At 31.8% G+C, this 20,726-nt stretch overlaps 1 protein-coding gene across 1 annotated transcript in view; it reads right to left on the bottom strand.

Moving 5' to 3' along the window:
- Nucleotides 1-20,726, bottom strand: part of fw (CUB and Sushi multiple domains furrowed) — a 37,470-nt gene that overhangs the window by 14,950 nt on the left and 1,794 nt on the right. The window contains exons 2-3 of the mRNA XM_011053906.2: nt 3,642-3,759; nt 953-1,011 (exon numbers count right to left, since the gene is read on the bottom strand). Coding sequence (XP_011052208.1) covers nt 953-1,011; nt 3,642-3,759 — 177 coding nt within the window. The remainder of the gene's footprint in view (nt 1-952; nt 1,012-3,641; nt 3,760-20,726) is intronic.

The following is a 20,726-nucleotide window of genomic DNA, read 5'->3' as shown; positions in this document are numbered from 1 at the left end:
AACGCGGATCGTTCCGCTACCGTTGAACAATGACAATTGTATTTTCTTGCGGTCGTACTTTTTACATAGGGAAAGTCATGGAAGTCAGAACAAAGTCATTTTTTACGGCAATCGTGCAATTTACAAGAATTGTCACCAACCTGATATTATTTATATTGGATAATGCGGAGAAACTTATAATTAAAATTGTATACATTACTTTTCTAAAAGATATCCCAGAACTATATTATCTCTTGATCGAGAAATTTTTCGGGCAATTTGTTCGAGAAATTTGTCGGTGCAATTATTTTTAACAATTATGCAATGCAAATTGATATTTTAATTTTGGTGATTAAACAGCTTTCTAATATATAATAAAATTTTATGAAATTATCTATACACACTAAAAAATAATTTATATTTGTGTCAAAAAAAGTCCATTTAAAACTTTGTTAAAATTAAAATTTTACCATATCCGAGTATTAATTTGGTATATAATTGTGTTATTCGAATATTTTATGTTAAATTATAAATAATACGAAGTAATATAAATTATAGTTAATTTTTTTTTATAAGAGAATCAATGACAGTGAGGCATCTTGTATAAAGTAAGGGAAAGTAGCTTGATTGGTATTTTAAGGCAGGCAGTATGGTGTCCTCTCTGACGAAAATGCGAATCTCGTTCAACGACCCCTCTCGCGTCCATGTCTGCCAGGCATATCACGAAAATGAATTCCGTTTCGTTCAATGGAGAAAGTCGATTGCCGTCATCGAGACCGATAGAAAACGAATGCGATGATGGGCGAATTATAAAGATGTATATAATTAATATAATTAAAATTAATATTACGAACGATGAGCATTAAGAATTAGCCAATCTCGTTAAAATGTGTGTTGAAATACTATGCCGTTCAGAATATCATTATTCAGCTTCGATTGAAAAGGATCGATTGAAAAGAAAGTGAATACTCACCGCAGAACGGTAGGTCACCCTGCCATTTTCCTCGTGGACTGCACACCAAACTACCAATTCTGAAAGAAAGTAACAGTTATTGGGCTGAAATGAATATATGAGCGTATATATTATCGGAAACAGGAACCGATCCACGAATATCACTCTCTCTTCAAACGTTACACAACTGATAACAAGTGTAATTCGTTCCATTATGCGTGTTATGCCATGGAAAATTTTTGTCGAGTCGTTGGAGCGAAAAACATTAGTTATTAATTTTCTGTACATAATTGATGTAATAATTAAAATATTCTGCGAGAAGGAGGTGCAAGGACATTATAAGATAGCAATATTTGCACCCGTCCGAACTTTAAAGAGAAACTCGATAAAAAGATGGCTTTTGAATCAAAAGAATTATATAAATATGTTTTGAATTTATTACATAATCTCTCTCCATAGATTTCTAACAAATCTTTGTGCCTCTTCTTTGTGTGCTTTGCGCCTAAGAAAAATTCCGGTAACGTTACAATTACACGTTCATGCGTGTAATTACTCGTTCTATATGATCATTTGCCAGATATGCACTAACGTCACGCATCATGGCGTGCAATATAATTATTACGTTTTATTAGTAAGCCTAATTTCAATAACTAAATCCGAATTGAACTAGTTAATTTAAATACCTACGTAAGAAATCCTTTTTCGAAGCGGAGAAAGGAATGTAGTCACCGGAATCTTTCTTATGCAAACCATTGTCTCGAATTTCGAACTGACGAATGTAGCAATAGAAATCTCTGTGTCCCCTTTCGATCTTTCTTAAATATTACCCCGCGTCAACGGGGTTTGAAAACCGAGAAAGTCAGCGGTCTACCTTATTATCGATAATCACTATTCTCGACTAGCAACTTGTATTTCGCCCACCAACAACACACCATTCTAAGAATGTACGCACTAAGATCACGCGTAACACAACTACCAATTTTCAGTTGCATCCCTTATGGACACGCTGACAGGAAATTAATTTTCCCTCGCGTTTGTTTCGCAACAAAAAGCCAGTTTCCTCGCTTGTCATCTGCGTTTTGTTTCAGTCTTGTATGATAAAAGTGTATAGTTATTGACACCTCAAGTATTTTCTTTCTTACTCGTTACGCTTGTCAATGATTTTTTTCATCTTCTTCGCAATACAGAGAAATGAGAATCATTGTAATTTTATATTTTTTTCTTTTATATGATCTTAAAGAACATTATAAGAAAATGGTAACCGCGAAGAAGATAAAAACGCAAATCCTTTACGGAAGAAGCGTAAGATGACGATGAAATTTCGTCATCGTTTATTGAATCGTCAGATTAGCTTTAATTTATTGAATATTATTTATGACATTTTTTAATTAATCATATATTTATGATATCATCTAAATAATTTTTACTTGTTACTCTATCGATATTTATTCATATAACTTCTCCGAATTATATGAATAAATAACACAAATCGGCGCAATTTAGTTTAAATTAATAAAAAAGACTTCAACGGATTATTTGAATATTAATAGCCAATCTCAAAATCGTCATACAAAAAAAAATACTCGGTCTGACGTTGAAGAATATTAGTCTGACGCGGTACTCAAATAAATTAAGCGCTAATTAACAGTTTGTAGGTATTACAACAAAATATACAACATATTACTTGAAATCTCATGTTTAAGACGCATTTCAAATAAATTTTTAGCTTTTTTTCCAAAGAAATATTTTAGAACTCAAGAGTTGGCAATTGTGCTAAGATTCTAAAAACGAACTATAAGTAGATATAATTCTTCATCTAGAATGTTCTCAAGTTAAATCGTTAAAAAAATATCAATTTGGACTTCAAAACAAATAAAATTTTTCTTTAAGAAGGTTGTTTGCAAACGCTTTTAGAGATATTGACTTCTTGTAAGTTACAGAACTATAGAATTAAATAATATCGAAATAATCTAAGTTTATTCTCTTTATTGTTTTAAAATCACTAAGAAGTCAATATTTTTAAACAAAAGCGTATACACAGAGAAAAATTTTATTTGTTTTTACGGTTTAAATTCATATTTTAGGTTTGACGATTGAACCAAGAAATATTCTATATATCTTATTAATTCTTTTCTGTTGCATATTATTTCTTTCTCTTTCTCTCTACATAAACATATTACCAGTTTTCTTTCTAATTTATTCACAACATATAAAATGACACGCCTCTCGATCTAGATTCTTCCCGGGAAAGCAATATTATCTGCGGATGTCGCGCGATGGAACGCAGCTCCATAAAATCATTATCATAAAATAAAATAATATATTATTACAAATATAATTATTGATGACGAGTAATGATGACGAACTAATAAGTAACTAATAAAACTGATATCGCAACACACACAGTAGAAACAGTTAACATTGTTATAGTTATTGTTCCAGTTGCATACTATATTTTTTCTATTCGGATTAAAATCTATAGATTCTTTTAGACTTTTCATATAAATTCCAATATTTATTTAGCTTATTATAAAATACAATTTAGTATAAATTTAACAAAATTATAGAAATAAATTAAAAAATTCCATTTTTGTAAAAGGCAATTATTTGTCTTGTAATTTTTCGAGGAACTATAAATTGATGATTTTTCTAATTTCTTCTACTTTAAGGATTATTCTAATATATCATGTACGTAAAAATATAAACTTACCCAAAGAGTTCGTAGCCTGCATCGCAGGTGTATTTCGCTATGGTGCCGGATATCAAGGATTCATCAGATAACGACACTTTGGCGTTCATCGGTACAGCCGGATGGCCGCACTTCAGTTCTGTAATCAGCAAAATTACAAACGCTTAGTTATTTGAAAGCGAACCGCGCGAGCGTCCAACGGCATTTCGCCGATAAAAATATCGAACAGCAGGCGCGCAACCATCCATTATGTTTGTAATTTGCGCGAAATCATTTACGGGAGTTCTCACCCTTGCAGATGCATCCGATTCTTATTGCGTTTAGAAGCTTTTAATGTTCAAAGATAATTTCGTGAAATTGCACTTTAGTACATAGCATTCATCGAATCTCGGTTTATTTCTTAATTGTGGCGATCTTAATAGCCGATTCTCTTCTGGCGATTTTATTCTTATTTCTAATTAATTTCTAATTAATTTTTAATTAATTAACATTCGAGTATTTGTATTACAACTGAAGATAATTGAAAATTGTTTGCTTCTTGATAATTATAACTATGTAGGACCGGTGCATTGACACCACAATGACGCTTTCAGATTTGTAACGCTTCCGTCGTGACTTCTATCAATTGTAATTTACTTCGCGTCCGCCTGTTCGTAACGTTTGGTCGGTCAAATTTTCAGGGCATGACGTGAATCGAGTCAATCCAAAGTAGTTAAGATCATCGGCCGGTCATGCACGAAGAGGCAGACGGGAATCACACTCACGATAGCAATTTAAATAATAGTAAGAACCCGTTACAGCGATCTCTAGAGAAAAGAGTCTTTAAAGAAATGCATAGCATCGTCACGTATTTACAGATGCCGTCATTTAAATCGCTGACTTGGTAAAGAGGATCAAATCCACATTTACTACTAGCAACTTTATAATCGATTCAATAAATAATAGAACGATTCTAAAGCGCGCGAAGAAGTTGCTCTTTAATTTTCTCGAAATTTCTTGAAATGATTTGATTCCTTTCTTCTAATTATCTATTCATCGACTAAGAAATAACGTGTACCATAACTTTTCGTTTGGGCGTAACTTCGCAAGTGGATTGGACGGACGTCGTAGAAGGCTTGAATGGGATCCCACGTGCGAATTCCATTATCTATGACTACTATCCAATAGTTCTGTGATTTTTACGACGTCTTATAAAAGCAAGTAAATTCGCACAGTCGGTTATCTATTGTTATATTATGACGATCATCTTTATACATTCTACCTTGATGTATTTCTTTTACTTTTTAATCTGAGTGCAGTCACACGTATATATGATCTAAAGAGAAAGCGCACAACTTTCAGGACACCGTGTACATCACGGTTAACTAGGCGAGATATAATGCATTCTTGAGAGAGACTTGCTGATGCGCTCGCATAAGGCGAATTTTTTCTCCATAGGGAAAGTCTATTGGATCGCGATGGAAACGCGCCAAAGACTCGCAATTTATGTCCCGAATTACGCGTAGCAGCCGCATCGCACGGTGTGAAATTCACCTATTTGTTCCTATTTCTATGGGAAATCCTTCGTGGAGACTTTTTCACGCATTTCTCTCAGTGCCCTTAAACGCGAAAGCGCCTTTCTCGCGTATTTTCAATCCCGTATGTCGCGTTGATCCCATTCATCGTTTACGTTCTCATGTATATTCGATTTCTTTTAACCCTTTACAATATGGCGATTACGAAACCGCTCTTTCGAACTAAGTATCTATGTTTTCAGATTTCACGCGTGTTGTTCCACTTTTCGGAATTACCTATCATAATGCATCGCGTTTTACTTTATCTGCTAGCTATTGGTTACGTTTGAAAACATCGCTCGGTTGTCTGTATGACGGTTTTGTCTTTTGTTACTCATTCAATGTTAAACAAGGACAAAATAATGCATCCGAGACGTCGGATATTTCCAAATGCAGCCATTGTATCTGCATGATGCTAAATCTTACGTCACTAAATATTATATACAGTTAGTTAAAGACAGGCTTTGTAGAGCGTGAAAAAAATCGTGTGAAAAACTTTTTTAATAATTAGGTAAAGCAATATTTTACATACAAATATGTCTAATCTGTGTATATATATATATATATATATATATATATATATATATATACACACACGCACGCACACATAGAAAAAAATTATTAATTTAAAATTAACATATTCTATTCAACGCAGTCATTGTTTTCTATACAAGCAACAATATAAAATCTTTTTAAATAAATTTGATAATAATCTCAAATTTTAACAATACCTATTGTATTTCAATTTCAATGTTGCAATAATTATCTAAAAAGCACAATATCTTAGTAAACAAATGTTAATATATTATGCGTTTATTAAACATAAGTATGATATAAAATTGGTATATGAATTAAAAATATAGTTCATGAAACAGAATTTTACAAAATACTTCAGAATGAAAAAAATTGTTGTTTGTTTACACTATATTAATTATTGTTAGCTATAAATCATTTTTTTAAATTGAATTATGAATTTTTAAAATATATTTCTGGGTTATCTTATTATCTCGATTGAAATATATACATCATTCTTCCTATCATAAGCGAAGAAGCGATACAATCTCGTCGATTACATACACGAGCGAGGTCGTGCTATTCGCGGAATAATTTCCTATTGTACTTTTAAGGCTAATTGCAGCGGATTACCTTGGATTTTTTTTCGATCGATTGGTATCCATAATTGTCATAATGATAATGATACCCTGATTAATTAAGTATAATAAGTTCTTCAAGTATTAACGGTAAAATGAAGAGCCACCGTATTTCATTTGCAATAATTATCTCGAAAATAATTAATTAATATTACTACAAACACACACAGCTAATAAACGATATCATCAGAAGAGTTAAGAGTTGAAAGTTATCTAAAAGTCTTTAGATAACTTTTAGATTTTTTATTCTTTTATTAAATTAATTATTCTTTTCCATAATGTACCTGCGAAAAAAATTATACAAATCTAAGAAAGTCATATTTTTGTAGAAGAAATCGAAACATTAAAAATTAAGAGATAAATTATATCGAGATAAATTGTTTCGAAATAAATTAAATAAATATCTAATTTTAAATTGAGGCATAATGATATAAATCATAATTAAAAAATAAAATAATATAAACACTCTTTTAAATTGATTTATGAAAAATATAAATTGTTTATATAAAAATTTTTATATAAAATTATAGCAATATACATTTCTAATTCAATGTATACTTTACTTTATAATTTATGTCAATAATATTAAATCGATAATATCGAATTTTTTGCTTTTCATGTATACATTGTACAGATGTTTCTTAAGGAATGTTAATAAAATCACGGAAAGACTCTCACGTACATTCTTGGAGACGGTGTGAGATCAGTAATCTGATGTTAAAAGAAAAGGAAAAGAGAATCTTTCTTTGCAGCGTCTCTCGGAGGCGTTTCGTTAATTTTAACTCCGCGCGAGACTGACATCTTCGGAGTGAAAGCCTCCGGTTATTATATTCTGATTCGAAACGCGCTCTCTCTCTCTCTCTCTTTCTCGAATCATATTTCTCACGAAGTGAAACATAATTCTGCATACCTACGCACGCATGCGAACGCTTTAATTAGCAGCCAAATTCTACGTCGATGACAAATATAAATTTTTCAGCAACTTGAACGAAATGTATAAGATAATCTTCTCGTGCGATTTAATAGACATAGACAAAATATTCAAATAGCGCGCAAATATCAATTATGTCTTCTTTCCTATCTTTAAACGAATATTTGAAATTGCTTTTAATTAATAAAATCGCGATTGGTAAACTCTGAGAAAAATATAATGACAGCATCTATAAAGACAACTATACGAGTTTGATAAATAGAATTAATATTCACATATAGTTGAATGAACTATTTTATGATTACTATAAAATAGCTTATTTAATTATATATATATATTTATACACACATTAATTTTGCATATAAAATTTATATGTCTAGTTATTATCTTTATATATAGTTGCTACCACTATGTTTTTTTCTCTGACAAAAGTGTATAAGAAGATGAAAATTAATTTTTGGTTATATTTGTCAATTCATTAAATGCATTCGAATTTCTATGCGAAATTGAATCGCTATTCATAATTGCCTCACAAATTTTTTTCTCTCTGATTCCTATATGATAAATTATTTTCACTCAGGTGATTCAGCGTTTGTTTTACTTCAGATAATCCCAACAATAGGATCTTCTCTTTTTCTCAACGATTTTTTTCTCGGATTTTAATTACTTTCCCCATTTTATCGCGATCGATTCAAATATACACACGCGAATCTGTGTTTTTTCACACATGATTAGCGCCTATGTAAATTTTAACTGATTATATACGTATACTAGATCATGCTGATTACTTATAGCAGATTTAACGACAGTTCTCGTTAGTTAGTTCTTGCGGAATTCTATGATCTACAATCATTTTTAAACGAAGTTCCGGCCGTTACATATTTTTTATTAATTTTTTAATATTTGGATCTAGCTCGACTTGCTGAAAAAGTGTCATCCATTTTAATTCAAGTGAAGCAATCATCTCATATTATCTCTCCTTATCCTCTCCTTTGTCCTTATCTCCTTATCCTCTTATTATTAACATTTAGAAATGTTTTTTCTCTTCTGAATGTAACCACTAATTTCCAATTTTGAACTCAACAAAAAATTAGAAAAGAAATCATAAAGCTTGATAGGAGCATATATACAGTCCAATTATCTTACTTAATAGTAAAATTTGTTTTTTATTACTTTTTCATCAATGATCAAAAATTAATTATCTTTGTTTACTCAGTTTAATTGATGCACAGTTTATATAACTGAAAAATGTACTTAAAATTTATATAAAAGTATTATTAGATACTAAGATTCAACCTTGACAATATTTATCATTTCTTTATTTATTTGTGTTATTCACACAATGATATAGTTTAATTTATTACTGAAAAATAATTTAATTTAAATAAATTACTTAACAAATATTATACGATATAAATTTATATAAAACAATATGCGAAACGTTTATAAAAGTACTTTACAGAACATTGATTGTGAATAATAGTGCAATTAAAATGGTAATAACTAAAGGGATATAGTTAAGTATTGTATAATGCTAAATTGAATCGCGAGTACATTGGAGTAGCGATAATTAGAAACTAGTTTTTGCAGAGAAGCCTCGACGATTGATGACAGAAACAAGAAAAGTTACGTGAAAAACCGGTCGACGGTTCTGTGTAATAACGATGCGCTAGTGAGTGAGTCTTCGACATGGCTTCTTCGGGTCTGGGTCACTCGGTTACAAAACCTCGAAGCCGAAATAACGGTACTTATACCGACGAAGCTGCATCGGAGTTGATGGGGATTAACCGCTGTTAGAGCGTGTATGTCACGATACAGTTCTACGCGCATTATCATTAACGATCGATATATCGGCCCTGTCACGCCAACGGTATATTGAAAAGAGTAGACCAAGAATATACCTTCGAAATTCCAAATCTACGCACAGTCGTAGGTTCGTGAAACAGAAAGATGAGGGCTAGTGCATAATTTAATTAAATCGAAAAAATTTATAATATTATATAGATTTAAATTAAAAAATATAAATAAAATTCTATTCTTCACATTAATGTGATAATTTCTAAGCGAATGTTTTATTTAAATTTACAAGTTGTTAAATTTGGAAGATTGATAGTTTTTTTGTTAAGTTCTCTTTCTATTTCGGAACTGATAATAACTGATTCGTTATTAAATAATGCATACTAAAAAATTTATGTAGTGTATCGAACAATCAAAATAATAGCATTGCCATTAATAATTTATTACGATTTAATTCGCACTTATCTTCTTTAATTAAAAGTAAACTAAAAAAATTGTTATTCTATGATCTTTTTCTATGAACTAAACGTTGCTTTAATCATTAACGATTCGAGACAGTGTCTTCTATCACTCGTTTTATTCTTAACGTTGACACCTATTATCGAAAACTCCGTTATGTGTCCCTGATTTATACATGTTATCTTTACATGCGAATACACGAAGGAATTCGAATTACGAAACATGATCCGCAATTTTAAGATATTTTGAGGTACATAAATTACAAGTATAGCTATTTTTTACCAATCGATTGTAAAAACATCTTGTGGCTTAAAAAAAACATTCGAAAGTAATTTCATCGAAAGTAATTTTTTCAATTGAAATCGAAAACTCTAAGATTGAAACGACAGAGCAACGGAGCGTCGTCTCATACATACATAAGTTAGTAGAATAAAATGAGCAGAATTAATTCGTACATTATTAATTAATATTATTAATTAATCAAAATCATATTTAACAATAACGTAAGAATTTGTTATTAATTTGTTACTATTAAATATCCAAATTTTGAATCCATTACTCGCGAGATAAATGTAAATAAATAACAATAAAAAACCTTTCAGCGTACAGATAATTGTAGCACTAAAATATAATACTAGAAAAAAATGTGTTGCTCGATTAAATTTGATACAAAGATATTGTCTGATTTTGTTGCTCTTGAAGTATATAAGTTTTAAATTTGTTGCTTGCAAAATAAGTGTAATAATGAATCATATAATGTTCAAGTCGACAAAACGGCCAGATCTGTACGCCGAACAATTAAACATGATTGGTTGGATCTACAAGTAGGAACCAATCATGTTCATTCGTTCGACAAGCATACCTAGCCGCTTTGCCGGCTTGAATTCATCTATGAAAAACATCCTGCATGCAGGTGATATAAGAATATAGTACACAAAATTTGTTGCTTGTTGAAAAATTGATACTCAGATCGTTACTCTCGAAGTACCAACAATATTTCAGTACCAAATTCAAGCGAGTAAGAAATTTTTTAAATATTTATTTTTGTAAATATCCGTCTGCACGGAGAGAAAAAAAAATTTGCTATGAACCCTAATCCTCTGCCATAACGGTAAATTCTAATTATTAAGAGACGTTAGAATAATGAAATTCTACATAAGATCACAATATCAGTTGCCGCTTTTGTGCTGAAGTTATGTCGAGATTATGTGTATAACGGCAGAGAACAGAAACAGTTGTAACAACACATGCCCCGTCACAACAAGGCTTGCCATATTTACATGTTTTAATTGTTGCTTAAACAATAAATATATTTTAAGATGTCAATATAACTGTAAGTTATTACTTGTAAAGATTTTGAAGAAATAGTTGAAATTATGATATAATGAGCAGATTGATAAATGTAACATTTAATATATCATTGATTTATTTTCTGGCTATCAAAAATTGAAAGCATTTTCTATTTCTGAAAATACGCTATTTAGTCTGAAATAACTTACTGCAACATTAAGTATACCCCATGTATTAACCAGTCTCGGTTTTCCCTATCTAAAAATTTAGTTAGATACAGATTTGAAAATAATTTTGTATGAATTTTCAAGCATAATGAGCACAATACTACACAAAATTTTGATCTTCTAACAACCAGCATCCTATATATTTATTTTGATGGTCTAATAAAATTATTTAGAATTGTAATCTCCAGTGCTTCTGGCTAAAACTTATAACATTTAAATACTTTAAATGTAAAGATGTAAAAATACAATAAAAATAATTTCGAATAAATAAGATTTTTTTAACTTTCATGCTTGTCAGATCCGTCAACAAGCATATTATAATAATATGACGAAGAATTCACGACAGTAATTAAAGATGAATAAATTAATAATCTGAAATTCTACTGACGAACTAACAATGAGCTACTTACAAAGTTATTTACAATTATTCGTTCGTGATATTATAAATTTTTGTAGATACAAGGGGAATAATTAAATTTTCTTAACAAAATAATGCTATCAGCTAAATTAAAAAATTGATTGAATTTGATTTCAATGATTGTATCAGGTCCAGTTGGAGATATAAAAAAAATCACACGATCGTGATCGATTTGCGAGACGAGCTTTTGTAATACTCTCTGTACTCTACGTGCGGCACGTTATTGCTCTCCCGCGTTAAGTAAGAACGTGAATATAACGATCGACCTGTGCACCGCGGATCTGTAACGTTGCATACATGCACACGCGGTATCAGTAGAATCGATTGTCGAGGAAGTTAGAAAGTAGGTGTGCCCATGATCTATCGCAAGAGGGAGAGGTCGATCCACCGGGTGTGTATGTCGATACAATAGCGGAAGGAGGCTTCAAAAAACCACATACTACTAATTTCTTCTGCATCAAGTAGATTACCTAACAAACACATAACATTTTTCCACGATCAATTTGCGAGGTTTTTGAGCATTTTCTTTCGACGGTAGAAATTCAAGTATCGCGAGTACCTAAAGGTACACAATTCAGCCATCTGCAACAAAACAATTTGCCGCTTTGCATTACAGTGAGTAACGGGGTAACGAACCTATTTTTGTACGCTGCACTTGGTTACACTTTCTGCGTCTAAAATGAAACAATATAGTATTCGTATTTATGTGAAAATACATGCAATGCAAAATGTAGAAAGTGCGATCGAAATGGATGGCTCTGGAGGAAAACAAGGAAATAAAGTCTGTTAAATTATCAAATTGAATTGACATGTACTGTGTATATGTCTTGAAAATATAGTGAAGAATTTTATAATTTTTGTTCTACTAGAATGTATGGAAGCAGATTTAAACTTTTTAAATCTAAACTTTTAAACTTAATTTTTTTAGTACTGAAAAAATCTTATTTCCTCTTTTCCTTTTTATTAATAAATAAAGATATCGTATTTTTATATAATTACATCGGTTTTCTCTTCGATTTCGAGCTCCCTTCTTTCTAACAATTGTGCATTTTTCCATCACTTTCCCTTCGGTCGAACTTACGACATGCGTTGCCAGTCGCACGCTTTGGGACAATGAGAGCTTTCGGGGCTGAGAACAATAGTGCTCTGATCACATCGAATTTAGCGGAAGTCGTCTGCGGAAGACAAGACTCGTCGTGCCGATCAAATCAAACACGCGACATTTTTTTTTCTTCGCTCCTAACTAGCGATTTTTGATTGGCGTAATCAGCCAGGCTATTACGTGTCGGCTGTTTATGTAAAAACGATGCTATCGAGAACGAACTTTATTGTCGCGAGAGAAACCGGTTGACAATTTTATCCTCTGCTACCTACTTTCAGCAAAAGACTTGACATCTGCGATCGTACAACGTTTACCGACAATTATAATAATTATTCGCTATATTTTATAATTATTATCATGAATATTTATTACTTTGTGTATTGGATTGGTCAGAAAGTTCATGCCGTTTTTTTTTTAGTTAAAAATTATACACAAAATATATTTATTGTTGTTATTATATCATATTCAATAGAGCAAAGTTTTAGCTTTAAAAATTGGTTTTTTAAATTGCGGTACGATGATTTTTAACGAAGTTATGAGCAATCAAAGTCAAAATGCTTTTTTTATTTTAAGTTTCAAAACTATTTTTTTTTTTAATTAAATTTCATTTATTTTCGACGAAGATATTGTAAATACAATTATGTAAAAAAACGGCATGAACTTTTAACCTAGTAGATATGTCATTACATAAAAATAAAATAAATAAGTTACTTTAGTATTTTTAATTGGTGGCATTTCTGAAATTTTGAATATTTTATTAAAATAATCTGCGAAGAAAATACAAATCTCGTTGATTACATCATCGATGAAATATGATTATTGTTGAACAATATATTAACACGGTAAACTATAAAATTTACATTTATATTGGAAATCATAAAAATGTACAATATAAAAGGTAAAAAACTGTAATAAATGATTTTCTCTTTGATGTTTTCCTCGTTTGAGAACAATTCGCATTCTAACTTGATCGAATCTAACTTGTCTCTTAATGAAACAATAGAATGAAGTAGAGCATTCCGTAAACGTTTACGACGTCCTTTTTAACGGAATATCTATCATGTTCGGTTGCATAGATTTCCGTTTTTTCCCCGTTGTCTTTTTTTCGAGCGTTATCGCAGGAAGATTCGAAGAGAGCCCGTTTTATATCAAGGTTTCCTAATCCATTGTACGAAACGCGCGTGGTGTATCGAGCCGTGTTGCATCATCTTTCTACGCTTAACCTGCCGTGAAATGTTATGAAACACGTCTAGTGCAGTGACTCGATCCGTCAAAACTGCACGCCAAGCAGCGGCTTTCTAGGCCGATTCGGCGAGGGTGTATCCTCGCTGCATCGATGACCTCCAAGGACGACGACGAGGCGTCACGATGAGAGTGGCGTGAAAACCAGCACGTGCGAGCTTTTCGCAATTAGTACAAATTTACGAAAAGAAAAGATAGCGTATGACAGCGTGTTATCGAATTTATAATCTTTTAATGCATTGCACAATACATATATATATATACATCATAAATTATAAATTTCGTTCTACGTTTACTTATTATTTTATTTGATCATTAAAGTAAAATTGTAGTATTATAATCTCAAATAGAAAATGGAAGCAAATGAAACTAGACTTCTTTCGTACTGTTTATAATATTTATTCTTTCTTCCTTTCGTATGCCTTTTTATGTCTAACAATAAGTATATACGTAAATTAGAAAGAAAGACGTTTTGACTGCTAAAAAGTTTTACATATAAATTGCATGTCATATCAAAAGGCTATCCGGGAGTTATAGGTGCGTGAATCGATTTATATTAATAGGCACATTAGTTTGACCGAAAATATTTTTGCACATATACAGGGTGTTTTTTAAACAGCGGACGCTAATCATATAGCGCTACTCCTGATTAAAATTTGAGTCGAGAAATCTTGTAACATTTTACAATTTTCACAATAGTGATTGACAAAATATTAATTTCTAAAAATTGCCAAATAAATGATTCACAATGCTATTCCTGACCTGATAAAAAACTGAGTCAAAAAGTCCTCTACTATTTTGCAATTTTGCAATTTTCGTAATAGTTAATGATTGGGCAGTCGGATATGTGCTTATTCAGTAATATTTTGAAATTATTATTTCGTCAACTATGAAAATTGCAAAATTGTAGAGAACTTTTTGACTCAATTTTTAATTAGGAATAGTTCTATATGACTAATGTCCGCTATTTAAGAAACATCCTACATACCGAGGGAAGTCGAAAAATGTGTGACTTGCATTATTTTTTTTCAATATTCATGATAATCAAAAATGAAGATGAGGAGAGCTTACCTTCCAATGACCTTAACATATGTTGGCAAGGTCATCATTGTGACGTTGAGGAAGTTTTAACGTCGGTCGAAAAAAGTTATTAATAAAAAAGTTTAAAAAATAACCTTTTATTTCTGGGACGATCTCGTTTGTCTACAAATCAATTGCCTACAGCCTACAGTATTATTTGCCTACATTACGTTTGTCGACAGTTCATTTGCGTACAAAAATGTTCGTCTACAGCTCGATTGCTTATATTATATATACTATTGTGCACAAATATAAAATTAAGAGAAAAATCACTTTTGCACACACGACATTATTGCGCACAAACTGCATTGCACACATAATATTATTGCTTATAGATCGATTGCTTACGAGCACTTTTGCGCGCAAAATTTCAAATAAAAATTTTATTTTCTATTACTTTTTAGTCGAATCTTTTTTTCTTTCGAAAATTCGAACGGAAGTGCATCAAACATAAATGATTCGTTCTTTTTGCATCTCGTCACGACGTCTACACCGCATCTCAAAGAGACTCCTACCTAAGCGTTCGTTCGATCATGTTCATTGCGCGCTTCGTATTCCATCGTTCAGTGTAGCCCTAATATTTAAATGTTACAATCGTCCCAGCGTATCTCCGTCTGTCCGTTTCCTCTTTCCCGGAATAGAGAGGGAAAAGGGTTCTCCTTCTCTTTGTCGAGGACGAAGTTTTTACTTCCCATCGCGCGAACGTGAACGTTACATTGTACAGGGCAATCGCGCTGACCTGCCATGCCACCCGCGCGCGAATGCGATCCGTCTGAATCGGCACTAAGTATTGGTAGTAATCGGCAGCGTGCGAACTCTGCTATCTCTCGTCGGACACCTCGCGCGAACAAATACTACTACTACTATAACAGTGTGAAGGTGAAAAACGAGAAAGGGATGTGAGAAGGCTCGTGGATTACAAAATCAACTAGCGTGGCTGGTGCAAGTCGGAGGTGGAAACGAAGTTATCATATTTATTTGAACTATAAACCAAGATTTTTCCTTTGCTTATTCTCCTCAAACACGCAGATACTCTTCTACTAAAAATGTGAAAAAGCATTATAATTTATTATGTAGCATTATAGAAAATTATGGCTGTACCTCTTATGCCCGGCATTAAAATTTGCAACCTTGTAAATTAATTTTCTTTCAAGTATTCATTCATTCTTTCTCTTTACCAAATGCTTTCGAAATGCATCTCTTCTTAATATGTTTCGTGCCGCGCAAATTTTTAATGATTTAACCATCACAAACTCACCAATCGGCTCACGGCATTTTATTTATATTTGTTAAATATTTCATAATATTAAGAAAAATTTCTTTAATATTATTATTATTATAGTAAAGAAGAAGACTTAATACCAGTATATTGCATCATACATCAATTATGACATGTATCCTGTATATGATATCACAAATTATTTTATAATTACATAATTATAGCAATTATTTAATTATAAAATATAATTCAAAATGTATATATATATATATATATATATAATATATAATTACATAGTTATATTAATTATATACCTAAGTATTAATTGTATACCTAGTAAATTATATTAGGTTATTAGCAGAAGTTCATTTCAAGTCTTCTATGTAAGTTCAAGACGCAATATTTAACTTAAAGAGTAACTTAATTTATTGAAGCAAATATATCTCCAGCTTTGTTCAATGACTTTGGCTCATATTCGGTGAATTTTGAGAAACAAACTTTCCAATTATCTTTTAAAGTTTTACACATTATTTATCAATTGTCTTCTTTTAATTATTATATTTTTGATAATTATATTTCTTTTTATAGCCAAAATATCAAACGGTCTGAACGGAACATTCAACGTGGGTAGTAAATGACCCACGCAACACGGAATGTATTAATTGAGATTCATAATACAGCCTCCAATGATTTAAATTATGACTTAATAATACAGACATTCTTAACTTAAAATAGAGAGTCTAACCGCAGGTAATATTCAATAGACAATCGCAAAAATCTAATAACACTCGGTTATAAAATAATTCATTTTTGCAAGCTATAATTTGTCTTGCAACAGTTAAGAGAAAACTGTAGGAAGAAGAATCGCCGTTGGAATTTTGAAATTATAAAAATCTAAGAACGATTGGTGGATAAAATAATTTTATCGTTACGAGTTATAATTGTTTGTCGTGTAACAGTTAGGAGAAAATCGCGGAGAGAAGAATCGCTGTTGGAATTTTGATATAATGTGAACACTTTCACAAAGTAACGCTTTTCTCGGTCACGTCCGCGTGCGTATGCGTGCATGCGTATATTACAATCGTTAGTACGAGGACCAGTTTCTCTGCAATCCTTCTAATCAAGTATATTGTTGCTAAACAAGCAATTTCACGAGTCTGTCGAGACTCGTTTCTTGCAAGATATAGTAAGAATTTATTTAAAAATACAATAAACGCAGTGACGCAACGTTTTAATATTTTAGCTATACTAGTTCTATTTATTACCGTATTATTAGTTTATTATAAATGTGGAAAAGGCTATATGGAATGAGAATTTAAACATGGTGAAAGGTAATATATACTGAGAAAATAGAAAGAGAGAGTTAAAAAATTGAAGAAGAAAATAGTGATAAGAATGATGGTGTGGGCCAAGAATTAGATAAAAAGAATCATCATACCAATTTTTTCAAAAAGCATTTTAAAGCTTAAAAAGCCTACTTTAAAATACTTTTATATTAAATTTTGTCCAATGATACATATTTCATCAAACTGCGCTTCAAAGTGAGACTAAATTATTACAAAAGATATCAATTTTCAATTTTATGTAATTTAAAAGCAAAACGTGGAAATAATTCGAACATAGATTTAAAGCAGTATCTTTAAAAATAAGAAGAAATTGTATATTAAGTAATATTGATACATTAATTGCTGGATTTTAAATTATTAGGAATAGATGTGTGTAGTTATATATAAATTTTAAAATATAAACTAAATCTTATTTTAGCAAGCTGAAGGAGATAAATATTTTATTCTATTTTATTAATTCGTTCAAGTTTGCCATATCTGTTGCTATAAATTGTCTTGTTGTCACGAATGAAACGTAATTTTTATTAATATAATATTGCATTTTTATTGTCGGAGGTAGGCGTTTTTATATGCGTTTTCTTTGCCTTTTCCATTTCGCAATCTTGAAAGCTCAGTTGAGCAGGTACATGCCTAAATGGAATTCACGCTCGATTATTTCCGAGCACACAGGAGTGTTTTCATCCGAGAATCTGTATGGGCAGTGCCAATCTCCTCCCACACTTCGACATTCTACTCGATATAACGGAAAGTTCAAGCAACTTTTGAGCAACTCTCAAGTAGATCTGTATTAGATTCTTTCAATAACCTGAAATCTGAACACTTTGGAATAATTAATTTTTTCTGTTAATTAATTTTTTGTCCGAGATAAGTAATTGTCTTTATGCAACATTTATCATGTTTCGGAATTTAATTAACTGTATCTAAATTTGTTTAATTTGTTTTAATTTAAATACTAGCAGTTTATATATTATTTTTGTTGAAAATTTATTAGATTTTCTATTAAATAATTAAGAAATATTTTTTAATTTTTGATAAAAAATATTTCATGTGCCAAACACGAAGACGCATTGTATTCATCTTTTAAACGCTTTAAATTGTTCCTTAGGCAAATAATTTCTTATATATAATTTCTTAATACGCAAAGAAATTGCATATTATTTCCGGTGGAATTCTCGATTACGTATACATTAAGGAAGAAATATGCGGGAACAGGCTCGTGCGAAGGACGAAATCAATCTGGTGACAGTAGCAGATCGTACAGTGGGTGATCGGTACGATCTACTTAGTTCTAGACGTCGTCGTTGGATAACTCAACGTTTCAAGGATAACGGTTCGTGGAAATATGTAAAAGCGGCTCGCCTCGACGTAAATGTATCATCTACATATCCCGTTTCTCGCGCCGCTATCGGTCTAGTTTCGAGCCTGTTTATTTCTTATGGAGAAAATAGAAGGTTCGAAGTACAAAGTAGGTCGGACAAAGTACGTCGCCGCCAGATCGCGTTTCGGTTGGGACAGGTGGGTCTCCCCTACTTCCGGTGTACCCTGCCACATACGTACAGTTCGAACTCTTTTGACTCTCTGACTCACTCTGGGAGTGCATTAATGTAGCTTACGCCATTTAATTTTAGCGAACTTTCAACTTCAAATTTTGGTGTTCTAAAACAGATATATGATTGCCATTTAATGGAATTTTAGTCTAATTCTTCGATGCACATTTTGTATTACCGAACATCCTGGGTGCACGAAATATCATACAATTTAATGTAAAGTAACACATTTATTTTTAACAAAGTGACACGAAACTGATAACTCAATTGAACGCACAGAACTGACATTGAGTTACCAAAATCTGAAGATTGATTAATTAAATGCATAACATTTTATGCGCCAACTTGAAGCTTCAAATTCAGACGCAGCGAATTTCAGAATTTCTTCAGTTTACTTGATATTTATATGTTTTTTGGAAAATTTTTTATAATCGCATAGTTTAATCAAAGTCTACGAGATCGCGTGAACATATTTATCATTGTACGTATGTTTCCTCACATTCTCACATGCGAGAGTTAACGACTGACAGTCTGTTTGCGTCATAGCAAAATGTATAATTATATTAAGTAGAATGTGTGCAAAGCACTTTTAATCCATGACATTTGTTGCTGCGATGAAAAAAATATGACGAATTAACGCGACTGTTAAACGGCAACAAAACGCGCGCCACGAAGTAGAACTTGGGATAGTGTATCCCAAGACTTTTACTTGTTGGCATTTAAAGATAAGGTGTTCTTGCTTCCGAGAGAGTATTCACGAGTGAATATGTTCCGCGATGTCAGAAAAGAAAACAAATCCTAATAAGAAGCGTTTTCGACTTTAGTTATTTTGCGAATCGGGAGAATGTGCGAAAAGCGACACGAGCGACAATTATGGCAAGACTCTTTATCTATACGGATATATCGGGTGACCTCGAGACATCAGAAAACCAGCGAGGACGAGAATCGAGAGTGGGCGGTACCTGTTTTTGCTCGCTTATATTCCTTTCCTTGCTCGCCAGGGACAAGGCGAATAAAACGCGAATCTGTCGAAGAAATCCTTTACCTTCCTACTTTTAGGATTCTGAATTCGATTGCCTTCGGAAATTTTAATAGAGGACATTCTCACGAATCGAGTGAAATAAGTGGATATTCTCTCCCTTCAGTCACTGTCAATCTTGTGGCTATTAAAGTCTTATTGTTGATCATTATTCTTGGAAACTATTGCGAATTGAACGATCATCCTTAATACCACACATTCGAGGCTTTTTTGCTAGTATACATGACTCGCAGATAAAGTAAAACCTAAATAAATGTTTGGAGAGACTTATGATTTTCTGATGTATCTCTTTGGAAGAGTCTTGCTTTGGGAATTGGGAGTGTTGCACTCGGGGAATGCACTCTCCCGAGTAAGACGTCGAGGAGACGCAGAGAGGATGCACACTTAGGTCTGTTTTGCATTTTGCAAGAGATCGATCGCAAGCGATAGGTTTTTAGCGAGGAAAGATCCTCTTTATGAGACAGGCATCTTTTTTTTCTCGCGTGAGACGCTTCGATTATATCTAAATTGTGCAACCGTCTTTTTACTTGTTTGCAGAAAAAAGATAAAGAGAAAAATAGAAAATATAATTCGAAAGTGGCGTAATTATTACTGTAATAAGGTTTAAGTAATTAATTAAAAATAATAAAAAATTGAAAAATCCTTATAGCACGCGTATTTAGATAACAAAATCTAAGCATTTTTGTTTAATTAATTCGAAGTTTA

This window comes from Acromyrmex echinatior, chromosome 18, assembly GCF_024713525.1.
Source record: "Acromyrmex echinatior isolate Ae372 chromosome 18, ASM2471352v2, whole genome shotgun sequence".
Classification (NCBI taxonomy): Eukaryota; Metazoa; Arthropoda; class Insecta; order Hymenoptera; family Formicidae; genus Acromyrmex; species Acromyrmex echinatior.
Note: the sequence above shows the minus strand (reverse complement) of the source record. Positions and strands in the feature narration are given on the sequence as shown.